This window comes from Panthera leo, chromosome C1 (assembly GCF_018350215.1).
Source record: "Panthera leo isolate Ple1 chromosome C1, P.leo_Ple1_pat1.1, whole genome shotgun sequence".
In the NCBI taxonomy this organism is placed as follows: Eukaryota; Metazoa; Chordata; class Mammalia; order Carnivora; family Felidae; genus Panthera; species Panthera leo.
Genome location: NC_056686.1, coordinates 58,448,112 through 58,467,280, shown reverse-complemented (window position 1 = coordinate 58,467,280; position 19,169 = coordinate 58,448,112). Strand labels below are relative to the sequence as shown.

General features: G+C 34.7%; 1 protein-coding gene across 4 annotated transcripts; it reads left to right on the top strand.

Annotated features, from left to right (window-relative positions):
* The first annotated feature begins 934 nt into the window (after positions 1-934).
* ZRANB2 (zinc finger RANBP2-type containing 2) lies at positions 935-18,537 on the top strand. Of its 4 annotated transcripts, XM_042952163.1 has the most exons (11): positions 941-1,080; positions 3,478-3,530; positions 3,622-3,730; positions 4,820-4,902; positions 9,248-9,324; positions 9,617-9,751; positions 10,849-11,018; positions 12,841-12,927; positions 14,839-14,997; positions 16,062-16,135; positions 16,685-18,537. In XM_042952163.1, the coding sequence occupies exons 1-10, from the start codon at positions 1,025-1,027 to the stop codon at positions 16,093-16,095; spliced, it is 963 nt and encodes a 320-aa protein (XP_042808097.1). In that variant the 5' UTR covers positions 941-1,024; the 3' UTR covers positions 16,096-16,135; positions 16,685-18,537. The 4 variants fall into 4 exon arrangements, with proteins under 4 accessions (XP_042808096.1, XP_042808100.1, XP_042808098.1 ...); XM_042952162.1 differs by lacking the exon at positions 16,062-16,135 and having other exon boundaries at positions 935-1,080; XM_042952166.1 differs by lacking the exon at positions 16,685-18,537 and having other exon boundaries at positions 938-1,080; positions 16,066-16,678.
* Positions 18,538-19,169: the final 632 nt, after the last annotated feature.

Sequence of the window (19,169 nt, the reverse complement as noted above, 5' to 3'; positions counted from 1 at the left end):
TAACAACCAACTATCCCTGTAAAGCTCAACAGTTTGTAAGTTAAACGTACATAAACTAAATTTTCAAAAAGCAAAAGATTAAACCTCAAACAGAGGAGAATGTTACCGCTGGAGGAACGCAAGGGGTAAAAGGCACAGGTAATTTTTTAACAGTATTGGCAATACCCTACTTCTAAAATTACTGGTTTCCCACGTGTACATTGCCTATTTGTTACATCTAAGTATGTATCAAAAAAGAGTACGTTTCTAAATGACACCCGTGTACCAAGTGCATAATTAAAGAACAGAGTTCCCAATCCTTTATTAAAATAACTTCTACAGGGGCACCTGGATGGCTCAGTCGGTTAAGCGGCCGACTTCGGCTCAGGTCATGATTTCGCGGCCTGTGAGTTCGAGACCCCCGTTGGGCTCTGTGCTGACAGCTCAGAGCCTGGAGCCTGTTTCAGATTCTGTGTCTCCCTCTCTCTGACTCTCCCCCGTTCATGCTCTGTCTCCCTGTGTCTCAAAAATAAATAAACGTTAAAAAAAATTAAAAAAAAAAAAAATAAAATAACTTCTACAAATACTTCACTAGTCCACCATACCTCACCCCCTAAACCTAGCCTAAGCAGCGCGCCATCCCAAACTCAAACCTGATTACCGCCACTTCCCCCTCGGCTCCCTAGCTCCGCCCATCTGAGCGGAAGTATTTTCTTTTCGGGTCCTCCCGCCTGTAGGGGGCTCTCCGAGGCTTCCAGTGCCACGAAGGCCTCCCGCTTTGGCTGTCCCTGCGGCGCCTGTTAGTTTAGCTCCAGAGAATACATTTGTACTATAATTCCTTCGGCCAGGAAACAGTCGCACAAGCATTTTACTTTAGACAATAACGTTGAAACTCAATCCCGGCCGAGTGTCCTCATTATCAAGCCTGGTGCAGTGGTGCGTCAGAATCAGGCGTCTTGGAGACAGCCCCGGAGTGCCGAAAGTCCCCTGCCCGCTTCCTCCTGCGAAGACGTAGCTGCGGGTGGCTGTGGTGGCGGCGTCCAAGATGTCGACTAAGAATTTCCGAGTCAGTGACGGTGACTGGATTTGCCCTGACAAAAAGTGAGTTCATGAAGGGTCCCGAATTGGGGCAGGGTTTAACGGTGGAGGCTTTCTCGGGTTGTTTCGGCGTTTTCCGTTTTTATGGTCTCCAGAACCTCAGGCCGGGTTGAGAAGGCGAACCGCCGGCTCCCAGGCGGGAAGGAGGCTCCAGCCTCTTCTCGATGAGGTATTTTGGGAGCCTTTGTTTTGAGAATGTCTCCCAAGTTTCCTCGACATTAACTCTCCAAGACAGCCCCTCTTTTTCGAGAGCGAGATGGCCTACCTTTTGCCCCCACACCCCACCCCCGCCTCGGCCAGGTTTCAGCGATAAGGAAATCTACAGAGTCGTGCCCAGCTTGCTATTGGATCTGCCCCACGTGACTTTTTCCTGCAGAACTTTACTTTTGTTCGCGGGAAGCTGCTTTCTCGAACTCGTTTTTTGTTTTTTCATAATTCGCCTTGTTGTGTTTTTTTGTTTGTTTGTTTGCTTCCTTTTTAATTTCCGCTTTCTCCCGTACTGTTTATACTTGACCCTAAACGCTACCCTTCTTGGATTTAGGAGATTCTGACTTTTTTCTCTAGTAATCTTTAATTTCCCCACGAGAATCGAACGTTTCGCCTGCTTAGAGCCGAAAGGCAGGAGGCCTGTGTTTCTGCTTGCCTGGAGATGCCTGCAGCAGAGAAGCACGTGTTTAGTGGCTCAGCCTTTTGACATTGCTGCTGAAGTCTGTGTGCTCTATTAAATTGCTAGATTATTTTGGAGGGTGCTCAGATACATGTACCTGTTTGGAAATGCATGGAAAGTAGTTGTCCAAAAATTGAATGCACAACTCACGTTCAAATAAAAGTCTCAGATTTCTTGTCCTTAGGCTAGCCAAAGATAAAAATTCACAGAGAAACTTTTAAGCAAACAAATGTGGGTTTAATTCCAGTTCCCTTGCTTACAGATATGTAACTTTAAGTAGGTTATTTAACTGTTAAAAAAAAATGGTATAGAATAGCTCCCTTTCAATGAATATAGGATAGCATAGTGTGTAGAGCAATGAAATACAGCAGATACTCTTAATTGGTAGCTATTGGTTTTAGTTTAAGAGAATTAAATCATCTAATGTCTGTAACGGAGATTAAGTCCACATTTCCTGGGTATTTGACTTCTGAGCACCTTGTAAGTAGTTTAAATGAAATACTGTGTTTATTTCATAACAAATTGATCGCCTGTTTGCATAAAGATTAGGATGATCTGAAGGATCAGGTGTATCTGACAGTATTGAATGGGACCAATTCATATGCTATGAATACCATTGCTCAGTGGTAAATACTATTGAAACCATTCAAAAGGTATAGCACAACTTCTGATTTTAATGTTACTGATTGATTACTTGTACAATGATTTACCTTTGATAGTGTCATTAATGACAACATACACAAATATTTGAAATAGGTGTCTAAGTGCATTCAACTCAATTACAAAGATATGGATACAATATTTCTACATTGTGTATATTCAGATATGTATTTTCAAAGAAAAGTAATCAATTTTTTAAAATTTAAGCTTTGTATATCACTCAGCATTTAACATGGTTTTACCAATATGCAGATGCACTATCAAGACCATGTAAATGAACTTGATAAGTTTTTTGTTTACTTAAGTTTGCTGAATATAAACATAAAGTGACACTGTGTTACTCCATATGTTGGGTTTATTGGTTGTGGTTGTTACTTTTTTCAACTAGGTTTCAGAGGTTTGGTAAATGCCCCTACACAACTCCCATTTGCTTATAGTTATTGAACCTGCGTATGTTTTTAGTCCATATAACCTATCATCTTTCCTTACCATTCTATCTTCTGCTTGTAAAAAGAGCATTTTATCAAGACCCATGAAGCTATATTCTCCCCACTGGTCCATCCTTAGGATTATGTATTTCTTATCATACTTAACACATTTTTGTATGTATTTCCTTATTTTCTATACTAGGATTTACTTTGAAGTTGTTTTGGTTTTGTTTCTAACTCTCTGGTGCCTCCTCAGTAATTGCTAAAGTGGATATCTCACTTCAGCTTTGCCAAGGGGATTTTGTTGTGATCGATCACATGTGCTAATAGAACACTGAAACACAGAAATCTTAAGCGACTTACTAGGATCACGTTACTAGGATCACGTAACTAGATAGTGAGAGATTGGAGTTTCTTATCCTGGACTTTTGACTTAAATTTTATATTTATCTTTCATTTTTTCCACCTAAGTTGTGATGATTTTTTTTTTTCGTAGTTAACATTGACATAACATGACTGAGATGGTGTTAGAGAAGTTCTGGATGTAGGTGTATAGTAAGGAATCATTAAAAAGTTGTGTATAGAGAATTTTAAAAATTCTTCAGTTTTAAATCTCTTTCTAAATATTTTTTACTTTATTTTCAGATGTGGAAATGTAAACTTTGCTAGAAGAACCAGCTGTAATAGATGTGGTCGGGGTAAGCATTTAAGGAAGCTTCTTTTAAGACTGTATACAGATCATTTTTAAAATTTCCCCAGATTAATCATGTATCATTTTCCTATTTTCAGAGAAAACAACTGAGGCTAAGATGATGAAAGCTGGGGGTACTGAAATAGGAAAGACACTTGCAGAAAAGAGCCGGGGCCTTTTTAGTGCTAATGACTGGCAGTGCAAAACGTATGTGTTTTAAATTATCCACTTTTTCTTCCATAATAACATATCTAGCCACTACTTATTAATATTTCCGATTCTTTGTCACATTGACAAACTTGAGGAAACCTTCTAAGTCAAAGATCTGTGTACTGTTTAGTCTGTATCTGAAGTATAGAAGTTTAGTCTGTATAGAAGTATAAAGAACTTTTAAAAATTCTATTTTTTTAATGGTAGTATTAGTTTATACTATGATGGATTATGTATACCAGTAAATGAATGCTTAAGGTGAGCTTGCATTTCAAAAAAAGGATGAAGGGCTATTTAAAATCACCAAAGCCTACTTCTTTCTATTAAAAAATATGAAAACTTTTAGCTTCTATCATTAATGTGAAATACACTTAAAATTCATTTGACCTGTTTACAGAGTAATTTTAGAATCATAAGTTGTGTGTCATAAATATCTGTAATCAGGCATTCTTAATATGTTTGATTTTCAAGTTCTGTATAGATATTTTTTTTCCAACTTCCATCTTTTCTGTTGTGCAGATGAATCAAATATATAAAAAAGGACTGAATCAGAAGAGGGTCATAAAATAAATTTCTGATCCTATATGGATTAAAATTGTACTGGAAAATTTTTTGTCAACAGATTAGGTCACTGGATTTGGTATGCTGTGAAATTTAGTGCTTGAACTGATTCCTCAAAAAAAATATTTTTTTTTGATGTTATTTGGAAGGTATAACTTTGCTGTCTTTTGAGGTAAATTTGGAGACTGAGAAATTAGTAAAACCTTTAATTTAAAAGGTGATTTTTCCCTCTAAGACATCAAAATCTGTGTATATATAATTTGTCTCCTATTGAAAAAATGACAAAGGCACTCTTCATACTGTTTAGCTTTTGCTTCTGCTTAAATAGTTGTCTTTTGTTGGAATCCATATTTTCTCTTAGAAAATGTGCACTAGTACATTTTCTTTGTTTACATTATCCTTAATAAATATTTCTTTATAGTAGTGGTTTTATCCTAGTTTTTATTTTAAAATTCTAAACTATCTAGAAATTAACTCTCTTTCTTGTGTTATAGTCTACTAATTTGGTATTTTTCCCTTCCAAAGGTGCAGTAACGTGAATTGGGCCAGAAGATCAGAGTGTAACATGTGTAATACTCCAAAGTATGCTAAGTTAGAAGAAAGAACAGGTAAAATTCAATCACATTCTAACGAAGTGACTTTAATATTTTTAATGTTTATTTATTTTGAGAAAGAGAAAGAATCCCAAGCAGTCTCCGTGCTGCCAGCACAGAGCCCAATCTGGTACTCCATCTCATGAACCAGGAGATCATAACCTGTGCCAAATCAAGAGTCAGATGCTTAACACTGAGCTACTCAGGTGCCCCTAAGTGATCTTAAAAGAAATAAAATTTGAATTAGCAGTTCTGTCACCTTCTTATAAGAGTACAGTGATTGAGGATTCTGTCTGTTCTGCCCTTAGGTTTTTTTACCTTAATGTTTTTCTGCCATACACAAAGTCATTTTCTGTTTAACAGTATCACAGTTTACAGAGTATAGCATTAGAGAGCTCTGTGCTAACAAATAGTGAACATTAATAAGGGCAGAGGGAAGACTCACTAGCCCTTTAAGAATCATCTGGACTTGGCCCTTCTAGACTTTAGCAAATTCTTGTTTTCTTCCCCTCGTTCTTTTTTTAATTTTAATTTTTTTGATACTGTCACATGTGAGAACATTATAACCTAATGTCCTAGATATTTTTCCTTTTGTAATCCTCAAATCCCACCCTACTCTTCTCATTCTGAGCCTTTGTACTTACTGGACAGGTTGAGGCCTTCTGATAAGAGTCTCCTTTCTTTCATTCACCTCTTAAGGTATATATCTTATGTTTTTTTCATCTTTTTTCTGATAGTTTATTTTGTGTCTTTTTTAGAGCCATCCCCTTCTACCTGACCACAGAATGTTGGGGTTCTTCAAGACCCAGTCCCTCAGTTTTCTTTCTAAGTCCTAACTTTAAGTAACTTCAGCACACCATGATACCCAAATGTGTGTCTTCAGCTGAGACTTCTTTGACCCATATATCCAGCTGTCTATTCAACATCACCAAGTAAATGTCAAACTTATTATATCCAAACCGAACTCATGAGTTTCCCCCAGGACCTGGCCCTCTTCTAGTGATCTCTTTCTCATGATTAGTACCACGCACCATATGCTTGTTGCATAAGACAGAAACGTAAATGTCCTTCTTAGTAACTCCTTATCTCTCCTCTACTCCCCTCAAAATTCTTTTCCATGACTACCCTAGATAAGGATACCACTATATCTTGTCTTAGTTTCTGTCTGTACATATTCCCCTCCTGCCCAGTTGCAGCCAGAGGTATTTTATTTTGTTTTCCAAACTAAAAGCTCCATATGTTTAAAACAGTTTTCGGGTGCCTGGGAGGCTTAGTCGGTTGAGTGTTCAGCTCTTAATTTCGTTTTAGGTAATGATCCCAGGGTCCTGGCATCTGGCCCCACATCACGCTCTATGCTGAGCGTGGGCCCTGCTTAAGATTGTCTGTCTCTCCCTCTGCCCTTCTCCCCTGCTTGCTTGCTCACTCTCTAAAATAAAAATAAATAAAACTTTTGTTTTTAGGATAAAGTCCAGAATCTTTAAGTTTTTTAAATTGTATTTCCAAAAAGCCTTTTATCTACTCATATTCTCTGACCTATTTTGTGATTTCTCCTTTAAAGTTGCACTATTGTAAGAGCAGTAGTGTAATAACTAAAGTCCTCGAAGTTTGATGCCTTCTCACTTTTTCTTTACTCATTCTTTTTTTTTTTTTTTTTTCTTCTGTGATTCTGTTGTCTTGAGCCATTCCCACTTCCCTGGCTATAACCAGTTGTCTTTGCTGGTCGCAGTTGAAGTTGTGAAATAACCTATAGCATTGCTCTCTAGTGTCTCTACTATTTTTAGTAAGGAAGTCCAGGGTTCTGGAGAACATTTCCTAGGCGTGGGTTAGTTTGTGAATAAAAGAAAACTTGATGCACTACTGAAAGATTGCTGACTTTGCATTATCACATTAAATATTGTACAAATAATTTTGTACAATTCTTTTTTTTTAATGTTTATTTTGAGAGAGATCATGTGCACAAATGGGGGAGGGGCAGAGAGAGAGGGAAAGAGAATCCTAAGCAGGCTCCATGCTGTGAGCGTGGAGCTCCAGGCAGGGCTCAAACCCGTGAACTGAACCGTGAGATCCTGACGTGAGCCGAAATCAGGAATTGGACACTTAACCAACTGAGCCACCCAAGTGCACCTCTTCTCCTATTTTTTGAATAGTTATACGTTAGCAACGTCCTTGTTAAATTACTAGGTTTTTTTTTTTTCTGTAGCCCGTATGAGATGAGAATAGCTTTATATTTGCTATGATATTTATTTTAAAATAATTGTCCTTACGTACCTATGCAAAATTATGTGTAACAGTTAACGTCAAAATCTTGCCATAATTTATTTGCTGTATCATTTTTCAAGTATAGATTACTAAATGTGAACAGAGAACTCTTAAAAGTCTGTTGGTGTTAAGTAGGGTTGTTTTAATATTTTCACATGTTCCGCATATTAACAGTCTAGTTTATTCAGGCATTTTTCTGTACTACTGGCCTAAGGACAATCATGCTGTTGCATTGTATTTGTTCACTTTGCTTTTTTTTTTTTCGCTATGTGAATTATTTTCCATCTAGATCCTGTGGATTTTTTTTTTAAGTTTTTCTCCTACTTTTAAGTATTTTGATGCTTATTAGATCTTTAGTTATCTCTTAAAATTTGTTGTTTATCAGAGTATTCATATCTTAATCTCAGGACATGTTGATGTAATAACTTTTCACAGAGTTTGTAATCTATAATTAGCGTTAAATGTGTGAGCTGTTTTCTTGAGGTTCAGCGTATACCCATTTGTACTTGTTTTTGGTTTTTTATATTTGATTTCTGAAAAACTGGAGCCAAGATTTTGCTAAAGAAAGTTGTAACTGTATTTAATACATTTCTCATTCGTATGTCATCCTTACAGAAACAAAAGAAAATTCTTGTATATTACAATTAAAATCCATATGGTCTCTGAAATAAGGTAGGAGGAGGAGGCAAGGAGTCATATTGCAATTATTTGAGAGATAAATACCGACACATTGCAGTTTTCGCTGGTACAAAGTATAGTGAAAACAAGATTAATGTGATTTTTTTTTTAAGTTAAATTTATTACATTATTTTGTCCAGACAGTTAATGTACTTTCTATTTGTGACTGTCAGAAAAAGATGATAGGGTAAGTGATCATTTTTTAAATGCCTGTGATCAGTAAATTTAAAGTCATACATCCTAAATTCTTTAAGAATACTTTTTTGTTTATAAATGTATTTAGCATTTTGCTGGTTCATGAAATCCTTAAATCCCAGAAACACTGACTTTATGTGCTGGTACTGCTCTGCAGTATGTGCAATAGTTAGATTATGTTGCTTTTGCCCACATACCTCTCTATTTTTTCAGTGGGAGATTTAGTTCAAAATTCCCTCACTTTCTCTAAAATTAACTTCACCTTCTCTTAAGCTTATGTGAAAAATCGCAATCCTAATTGTAGATGTTGGTTGTGACATGAAAGAATAGTGGTTTGCTGAACTTGATTATTTTTTAATAGAATATTTTCACTTTAAAAGTTTACTGGTTGGGGCGCCTGGGTGGCCAGTCGGTTAAGCGTCCAACTTTGGCTCAGGTCATGATCTCGCAGTCTGTGAGTTCAAGCCCTGCGTCGGGCTCTGTGCTGACTGCTCGGATCCTGGAGCCTGTTTCAGATTCTGTGTCTCCCTCTCTCTCTGACCCTCCCCCGTTCATGTTCTGTCTTTCTCTGTCTCAAAAATAAATAAACATTAAAAAAAATTTTAAAAATAAAAAAATAAAAGTTTACTGGTTAATTCAGAGAACCTGAGTGACTTTTAACAATAGATTAAAAACAATTGTATTAAAACCAATTTGGATGCCCTTTATTATGTCATTGTATTTGTATAATTAGGAATATTCCAAGCCCTAGCTACATTTTAGCCCAGCAAAATTTCAATACATCAAAAGATTTCAGACTATCTGCAACTGGTAATCTGTGAAATTTTGAGTCTGTGTTCTTAGCACACTCTTCCCGGAAGAATTATGATGAACTACAGAAGAAAGTCATTGTGAAACTTGGTTATGGCAGAGATACGAATAGATGTTTTCCACCCATGTATTCCATGCATAAGCTAAGTAATACAGGACATTTTGAAATTGAGAATGAGAAGAACTAGAAGTGTAGCAATAGGGCTTTTTCAGCTAAGGTATCTAACTTGACACTGTTTTTTGTAGTGAGGTTTTTTAATACGCTTTTTTTTAAACTAGTAATTTATTAGATAGGCAAATGTCATTGATGAGATTTTTCTTTTTCTCTGTTGCTTGGAGGTGATGTTGTTGGATATATATATTTTCGTTATTTTAATGAATTGTCCTAGGATAATAGTTTATGCCCCTCCCCTTTTAGGTTATGGTGGTGGTTTTAATGAAAGAGAAAATGTTGAATATATAGAAAGAGAAGAATCTGATGGTGAATATGATGAGGTAAGCTATACATTAGTGTGCAGGTTGAACACAAATTAGAAAACCTGTTCAAAAATATTTTAACTGAGAAGGAATAATACTAAATGTGTCTTATTTTTTATAAGTGTACTTTGAATCTTCTAAAGCAGCTTACCATTTTTTAAGTCATAATTGACTTAAATATATAATTGTTGTTAAAATTAACTTAAAAAAATACATGTTGACCTAAACATATAAAAGTAATTTCTTAGGAAAAAATAGTGATTTTAAACATTTTCAGCTGACAGCAATATCATGAAATTTTTTTCTCTAGTTTGGACGTAAAAAGAAAAAATACAGGGGGAAGGCAGTTGGTCCTGCATCTATTTTAAAGGAAGTTGAAGATAAAGAATCTGAGGGAGAAGAAGAGGATGAGGATGAAGATCTTTCTAAATATAAATTAGATGAGGTAAATGATTTCCTTGTCTTATTTGTTCTTAGTCTTATTGGAGCTATGTTATAACATGAATCCTTTTGACGATCTTTGTCCCATAGTGAAGATTATGTTCTGTGTATTCATTAGTTCTCACAAGGGTTTTGAGCATCCACTCTGCCAAGCACTATTCTAGCTCTGGAGATAGAGTAATAATTAAGAGCCACCCTTCTTTTAATGGAACTTAAATTCTAGAGGGGAAAGACATAAATGAACAAGATAATTTAGAAAGCAGTTATGTTATAAAGACGTGGTAACGGATCATGAGAAGAGCTCCTTTGGTTTCAGTGGATGGGGGATTTTTAAGGAGGTGAAATTTGAGCTGAGATTTGAATGATAGAATGATATTAGTTGCTGGCTACAAGAGCTGTGGTCAGAACACTTTCAGGCAGAGAACGTAAATACAGGTCACTTAATAGGAAACAAACCAGCAATGTTAAAAAAAATCATACATAAGCCAGTGTGGTTAGAGCAGAGGGGAGAATGGTAAGGGGCACCACCATCAGGTGGTATTTATTCTCTGAGTCCAAAGTGTAAAGTTTTATGGCCTTATGTATAGATCCAGATTGAGGGTACACACTTTGAGGTCTGATCATAAGAGGCCCTCAAATGCAACTAAACAAATCAGTGTGGAACAATTTTTAAAGCTTGTAAGAAACAAATGAGGTATGTTTATCTGACCTGGTTCAGGGGGGTGACTGTCAATATGTTGAGATGTAGGGGAGGCAGAATGGATTTCTAGAGTTAGGAAGACCACCTAAAGGTTATACTGTAATACATGGTAAAGGGGTTAAAATGGAAAATTCTTGACTGCTTACCTGGTAATACATTGTGACAGAAAAAGAGGAAATAAGTGTGATTTCTAGGATTACTTCTTTGGAATGTCTGAAATAACCAGTCTGTTTAGTTGAGATGAGGAATATAGTAGGCAGATTTTTAGGATTGAGGATTTGCTGAGATGTTGATGACATCACATATCCATATGGAGGTGTCCAATACACAGGACTGTTTATCATTCCTCGTAGATAGCATTAATATCCAAATGTCTAAATAATTGACTGAATTTTTGTTAGGATGAGGATGAAGATGATGCTGATCTCTCAAAGTATAATCTTGATGCCAGTGAAGAAGAAGATAGTAATAAAAAGAAATCTAACAGACGAAGTCGCTCAAAGTCTCGATCTTCACATTCACGATCTTCATCACGCTCATCCTCCCCCTCAAGTTCAAGGTCTAGGTCCAGGTAAACGGGTACAGGTCAAGGGTAACACCAGTCAAAATGTCAGTATCTAACTTCTTTATTTATAAATTTTGTTTTTCTTGACTGAATAAGCTTTCCTTTTTATTTGAGATTTCATTCAAGTCAACTTTTATAAAATAATTTTTTCTTAGTGCCATGAAGTTATTGTCCAATATTTTCAAAAATGCAGAGTTTTAATATGAACCTTCCCTTGGTCCATTTTTATCACCATGCTTTTTATTAAAATAGATTTTAAAAAATTCATTTAAATTATATATAGTGCTACTTGATTAAATAGGTAGTTTACATTTAGAAATTTGTAAGTAAATTTAAGATTTATATTTTTACTAATGATGTTAAAGGCTAGTGTAGGAATTTTCTAGACCCTAATTAAATCATTGCTTGCTATACAATATTTTAATGATTTAATAGAGGTATTCCGAATAAAGGAGCCGATTCAGCCATATTAGTTATATTGGCTTAATGCTCATTATCTTGAGATATCCAGGAAAAAGAAGATTTAGTTGGTGTTGTACTTGAATATTATTTTGTTAGTAATGTAAAATTTTCATATTACCTGGTTGTGTAGTCAACAATGAAAATTCAAGTGAGCAAAAGCAGTATCCTTGTGTAAACAATGTTCCCATGAACAATTCCTGTTCATGATCCAGTGAAATCATGGGCAGTGGATTTTAATGGTTTTTAAGGGTCAAAATATTAGCTAATTAAGCACTTAACAGTTAGATAATTTGGGGGACACCTGGGTGTCTTAGTCCACTGAATGTCTGACTCTTGATTTTGGCTCAGGTCATAATCCCAGGGTTGTGGGATCGAGCCCTGCGTTGGGCTCTACACTTAGAGCCTGCTTAAGATATTCTCATTCTCATTCATTCATTCATTCTCTCTCTCTCCCCCCCCCACTCCCTCCTCCTCCCTCCCTCCCTCCCTCCCTCCCTCCCCCTCCCTCCCTCCCCCTCCCTCCCTCCCCCCCCTCCCTCCCTCCCTCCCTCCCTCCTCCTCCCTCCCTCCTCCTCCCTCCCTCCTCCCTTATCTCCCCCTCCCCCATCTCCCTGCCCCCCGCCCCTATCCTGCACCATCCCCCGCTTGAGTGCACATGCATACCCATTCTCTAGAAAAGAAAAATTAGATAATTTTTTATTTGAGCACTATAAAGCCTGAAAGCTTACAAAAGTAATTATAAAGATAGTAATTTTAAGATGTCAATAGTAATCTTTTTCTACAAAGTATTATTTTAAGGGGTAAATTAAAGGTAATATAATTACCTAAGACAGGATTGTTAATGTATTTTCTCTTTAATTCTTTAACCTTTGAGTAGATAGAAAAACAGTTAAACATATACATGTCATCATACTTACAGTATCATACTAGCTAGAGACTGAGGAAACAAGGAATTTTCTAAGGGAAATTGATAGAGATGTATCAGAGAAGTTAAATTATAAACAGCAGCATTCAAAATTCCTGGATGTGTAAGTCCTAGGTTGCTTTAAAAATTGTGAACAGAAAGTATTCAATGTTAATGAAGTGAGATAATGCTTAGTGTTTTTATTTGTACAATTTTGAGTGATTTTTAGAGCAATTTAGTCAAACTTGGGAAATGATGGTTTTCTTTTTAAATGTTAGCTTAAGTTTTGGCATAAGTATTTAAGTAATATTACCTTAAAATATTTTGTTCTGAAAATGTGTATCTCAAATAGTTGTCTTTTTATATGAAAATGAACTCTAATATACATTTTTCTTTCAGTGTTCATATCACAAAGTTCATTTAAGTGGTCCTGGAAAAAAAAATCCTTCCATGTTGTTCCAGGTCCCGTTCAAGAAGCTCTTCCAGTTCGCAGTCAAGATCTCGTTCCAGTTCCAGAGAACGTTCGAGATCTCGTGGGTCGAAATCAAGGTGAATGAGGTAGCATCTCTCTGTAAAGCAGAGAGAAAAAATATTTAAGGCTGCAGAAGGCGTTGCTGCTTTTTTTCCTCTTATTTTGCTTCTACTTGTCAATTTTATTTTAGCATTAGAAACTAATGCACTTGCCTCGGCTTAATTTTCTCACCATGAGATGTTTCCATTGCCAGCAGTGTGCCAAGACATTCCCATGATTGAATTAAGGCTGCTATTTTGCATTATGCAAGGTTTGTTATTTTTGTACTAGCTAAAATGTGATGAAATAGGAAGATGGAGCAGAGTCTTATCACCAGATCTCTAATAAAGTTATGTTTGCAGTAATTCAAATAAAATTACAGATATGCAGAGAAAAAGTTCACTGTGTTTTTGAAAGGAAGAAAATTAACCTTGCCTCAAAACAGATTGTTTTGTAGGGCAGTTGTTTCAATATTTGCAGAAACTATTTTGTCATTTATATCAGATAAAGTTTCTGGAATGTCTTGTACCCATTTCTATTTTTTTGTAATATTAACACTATTATAAAAATTATAAATATAAAATTTTACACAAACACTATGTCTAGAACAAGCACTCCTCTTGAATTCTACAGACTAAATAAGGAAGTATGGTTGGTTAGGTAGGATGTGGTCTTAGGTAATCGTTACTGTTAACTTCAGGTTGCATTTAGTTTGACCGGTAGAGGGAAGCAGTTTGTGAAGAAGCAAATGAGACACTAGTCTACTTCCTTAAAAGTGTTTTTTTAAACTTAGTAAAAATATGCTGCCTTTTTTTTAAGTTTTGATTTATTATTTAAAGCATCTAACAAGAATAAGAAAATGACTAAAATTCCACTTCTGTGGAAATTTACCCTGAATCATAATGGTAGTTCTTTTGGTAAAAATGCTATTTAATAGAGCCAAATCTGTAGCATTAGAGCACAACTGCAGTTTAACATTAAAGGAAGAATGATATGCAAACTTGTATTAAGCCAGTACAAAATGGAGAGCAAATGAGTTTATTGTTATTGTGTATTATCATTGTGTTAGTACGTTTATTTGAGTGCTTCTTAGGTGAAGATCTTTAAGTCCTAGTTCCATTTGGGAAGTACTAGAATTAAGATTTACAGAACAGCCTTCATATTCTTCCCAAACATTTTTTTCATTGCTTATAACTTTCCAAAGAATTCTCCTTTTGGGCTTTCTGATTTTATTTTAAGCCCAAAGGTGAATTTTTTGGGAAGTTTGAGCTAAATTCCTTCAACCAAAATATGTAAACGAAGAAAAAAATTTGCATTTAAACATTTGCACATTTACTTCTACCTGAAACATGTGAATGTCAACACTTCATACTTCATGAATAGTATTTCTTCATAAAAATATTGTTAATATAAATCAAAGTTTTAAAGTTACTCATTTTATTTTATTTTTTTGATTATTTGGCAATTGAATACTGTTTTCTCATTTCTGTCCCCTATCCTTGCCTTTTCTAGAGCAACTTAATAAGTTGCTTAATTCCACAAGGAATTGTAATGTTTATTTTCCTCGGGAATTTGTATATAACCTACATATTTTTTTCCCAAATGGGAGAATGTGTTTTCTAGTCATAAAGTCATGCAAATGCAATTACCTTTTGGTTTTGCTATTTATGTATACTTTAAAATGATAGCCTCAAGTTAAAAAAATTCTGCTTTAGTTGTAAGTGATAAACACTTAGAATGTTAAAAAAATGATGTTAAAGTAATTGTACTTAAGTAGAATTGTTTTCGTGATTGAACCAGAAGTCTTCTGTTGAGTATGCAGTAAGTATTCCTTCTTACAAAATTTTCAGTTATAAATCCTATTTGTTTATTTTTGGAGCTGTTAGCTGAACAATCTGCCTCATTTCTTCTTTTAATGAAATGTTTGATTTGTTTCTCAATCAATGAAGATCCAGCTCCAGGTCCCACAGGGGCTCTTCTTCCCCACGAAAAAGATCTTATTCAAGTTCATCATCTTCTCCTGAGAGGAACAGAAAGAGAAGTCGTTCTAGATCTTCTTCACCTGGTGATCGCAAAAAAAGACGAACAAGATCACGGTCACCCGAAAGGTTTGGGTTTCTGTAGAAATAAGAATGGGTGTTCTTAAGTGTGTTTAATAGATTAAACTTTCTAGTCAAGGATTAGATTTTCATTAACTCCTTTGTTCCAATATTAAATTACACTTTTCAACTTTGAACTTCAAAACATTGATTACTTTGTTTATCGTGTGTGCTTTGATCAGGTTGCTTAGAAAAGTTGTAGATCAAACCACTCTTCCACTATCTGATCATTTTATTGTTTAAATTTTTATTTTTGCATATGATTATTATAGCCAACTCTCGGTTATTTCTGTCTTTTAAGATTATAATTCAGAGGCTGTATGTTGAAGTAATTTAGAAGTTAACTTTTAAACGTATTTATGATTTTGATTTTCCATTAAATATAAATAGAAATCTGGGGCCTCTAGTAAAAAAAATTAACCTTTTCAGATCATTGGAAATCTATTCTCAAATATGTATAAATGCGTTTCCACGGCAAATTATTGTTTTATGCCCTTTATAAAGATAATAAGGAAGTTGTTCTTGTAGCTAATACATTTTTCATCTTGGCAGTCCAAATCTTTTCTACCTTTTTTTAAGAGAAAGACCTTTACTAGATCACTTTATCGGTATTGACATCTTTAAAATTTGTAGAGTGCAGATGTCACCTGTCCGCCTTTTTTGCAACAGGCTAATTACTCAGTTTTTAACTTTCTCTACATTCTCAGTATCTAATTATGTAGGCACTTTTAACGATTTATTTTTGTAATCTTTGCCAATTTTCCATATCCTTTCAACTTGTGAAAATAAGGATTAAGTAGTCTCATTATTGCTGGGTTCAGTGGTAGGATTACCTCATGATTCCTTCTTGTACAGAATTATTAATTCTCCACATTTTGAAGTTTAGATATTAAGGTTACACACAACTAGTGTTGTTTATGTGCGTTTGTTCTTTTGTAAGACAATTATTCTGTACTTGAGTGAAACTCATTCTGTTGCTTTCTTACCACTCTGCAAATTTTTATCTTAGCCACATATAATCCCCCTAGTTTGTTGTCATCTAAACTTAATGAACATGTTCTCTATTCCATAAGCCAGGTGATTGGTGAAAACACTAAACAACCCTGAGCCCAGGGCCAACCCCTCGGAACACCACTACTTTACCCAGGTTGATATATTGACTTATTCATATTAGCTGCATGAATATAACCCTATAACTAATTGTACAATCATCTTGTGTGACCTAGATTTCCAAAACGTAATTATTTATGAATATATAGTCTCATACACAGAAGCCTTGCTGTATTTGTTTTACATATAGACTTACCACACTATATAGTGTATCACAAGGATTGATTTTAGTCACACTTCCATTACCAAGTTTATATGCCTTTGTTATATATTATCTGTAATTTTACACATTTTTGCAAGGCTTTCCTTCATTATCTTAAATAATTGAGAGGTGGCTATATCTTGAAAGGAGAAGATACTTGTAAAATATAGAGAATTTTAAATTACAGTTATGCTATTACTGGGCTCACATCCAACGTCTGAACACTAGTTAATTTTATGTGTATAAGTTTGTATCTTATATTTTAATTATTCTTTCTGTCAGCATAATGAGGTTTTATTTTTTATATTCTCACAGTCTTATGAATGAATGCTGATAACAGCTCTAGCTTACTAGATTATCTGCTTTCTCCATTATGTCTTACAGGCACCACAGGTCATCTTCTGGATCATCCCATTCTGGTTCCCGTTCAAGTTCAAAAAAGAAATAATGTATTAAAATTTACATCTAAAAAAAAAAAACAGTACAGTGCATGAAGCATATTTTTTAAGGAGTTGGTGTCTTACTTGGTCAGAAGTGCTAAAACTGCTAGTAGAGGTGCATGCCTTTCATTGCTTTTCACAACAATACAGCTGTGTTTATTTGTGAAATTAAAAGTAAATAGTATTTTAAGCCATAATGTCCTAAAATAGATACTCTATTTATCATTCATTATTTACAACTATTTCATTTAAAACCATTTCAGCTGTGACAGAGTACTTTGTTTCCTAATTTGAACTCTAATTTTTTCATTTCGGAATATGAACTGTCTATTGACTGAAGACAGGATAACCTAGGCTTGCCTGAACTTTGGGCATGGAGGCAAGACTGTGGTAAAGTAGTTGGAAACAATCTGTTTATGTTAATTGGGAAAAGGAGTCAACCTGTTCCTATGAATCTATGTCAAAGGGATTCCTATCACAAAAAGTAAAACTAGTTGAAAACAGCCAACCGGAAACTTTCTCATTTTGAAATTCCCTATGCTGAGGGTGCCTTAGAATCTTTGTCTCTCTTTTATCCAGTTTTACTTTTTTGTACCACCACATTTAATGAAGAAAAAAAATCTTGTGAATTGCAGAAGGAAAGGGGTGTTATTCATTTTCCCTTTCCTGACAATAATTTTGAGCAAAAATGTCAAACAGGTTCCTCTCTTTACTGATATTGATGAGAAAAACATCCGTTTCAAAATGTTTTTATCTTAATATTTTAAGAAGCTTCATGTGATATCTTTTAAAAACCCGGTTATCACATATGGTAGTATCGATAAAGTTAAGTCGTAGTTAATGAGGAACAAATTGAAGTATATTTCTTTGGGTGAAAGATCAGCAGAGAGATTGTGAATTTAAATGAACATTTATTTGCCTTGAGATGTTCAAACACTGCATAAAATTTTCTTCTGAGTAACAAATGAATGCTTATTTCTGCATGACATGCAGAAATACTTATTGTTCCTATTCACTTGAAATTACTTATGGCTTAAAATACAGAGTTCGTTTTATTTCTCAAAATCTGGTCACTTGAGCTACATTTTGTCCTCTGGTTTAAAAACAAAAAGGTTTCTTCTCTTAACAGTATCTTCAGTGACAATGCAAGGTAAGTATGTTAAGGGAAATCGACAAATTGTGCTTGGGGACTTTTTGTCATGGGGATCAGTACCCACATTTTGTTTTTGTTTTCCTTAATTTTAAATTATTGTCTACTGCAATTAAAAATTTTAAAGTTTTAAGGTTATCTAGTAGACAGACCAAACAAAATTATTTGTTTTTTACTTTAAAATGAGTGATTTTTCTCTTCAGCTGATCTAAAGATGAAAGCAAAATATCTTATGTAGAAGTATTTTGATAATATTTTTACAATGAACTTCCCCTTGTTTTTTTATGTCTTAATTTTCTTTGCTGCGTTTACTGTAGGTTGCACAAGAACTTTTACTCTCTTGTATTGTGCCTCAGACTTCTTGAAAGTCCACCTTCTAAATTTGCCCAGATGATCTTCTAGAGTCTACATGTTACCATTGGTTTATTCTTGTGCTTTCTGTATTTGAAACTTTGGCTGTACTAAGCAAATGCAAGGTTATAAATTTAGCTGATAGTTTACAGACAATTCAGATGATTATGATTTCATTTGGTTAAACTAAGCTGTACTAGTTCATTTCATGAAGAAATGATGCTGTAGACAAATGTAAATAAAGCTGTGAATCAAGCATCAAGTGGCATTTGTGAGAAATAAATTAGAATTTTTAAGCTCTGAGTTAATCTTTATTTTTAAGCAGATCAGTCTTGTTACATTTGATTATGCATTGTAAATTCTTTATATTCACTTATCTTTCTGTAACATCACGTTATATTTAGGAGTTCTTGGTTTAAAACATTCCAAAGCTATGATCAGTTATAGCCATGGATACTCGAAATTCTTGTGACTTTTTTTAATTGAGAATACCCAAATTGAATGTTTCCTATCAACAACATCCCACACTTCATTTCATGTGGTAAAATAACACTCCATAGTGTGCTTCTTGAATTCTTTGTAAAACTGTGACTTTATAACACTCAGTAACTTTTAATTAGTAAGTTTTCTTAAGTTCTCATTTAGAATCCTTTCATTTAAATAATATGTGCATGGTATCTGGTAATGTTTACCTTCAGGGCAAGCTCTAAAATGTAAGAAAAACCATCTCTTGGTGCAATTATAAAGGTAAAAAAGTCTTTGTTTCACATCTCATCTTTTGTATTCTGGCATCCACAGCCATTGTTGTAGATAGATATTGATAAGAAGGCAGGGAATTTCTCCACTCAGCCCTGTTTTTTGATACAGTCCTGAGATGTTTTCACATTACCTTTTAGCATTCCTGAACTCGAAATTTTATTATTTCTGG

Excerpts from the sequence above, each read along its gene's own strand:
- ZRANB2 (XM_042952162.1), top strand. The coding sequence starts at position 1,025 with ATGTCGACTAAGAATTTCCGAGTCAGTGACGGTGACTGGATTTGCCCT. Across the intron at positions 1,081-3,477 it reads TGGATTTGCCCTGACAAAAA|ATGTGGAAATGTAAACTTTG; the intron begins GTGAGTTCATGA and ends CTTTATTTTCAG. Across the intron at positions 14,998-16,684 it reads AGATCACGGTCACCCGAAAG|GCACCACAGGTCATCTTCTG; the intron begins GTTTGGGTTTCT and ends TATGTCTTACAG.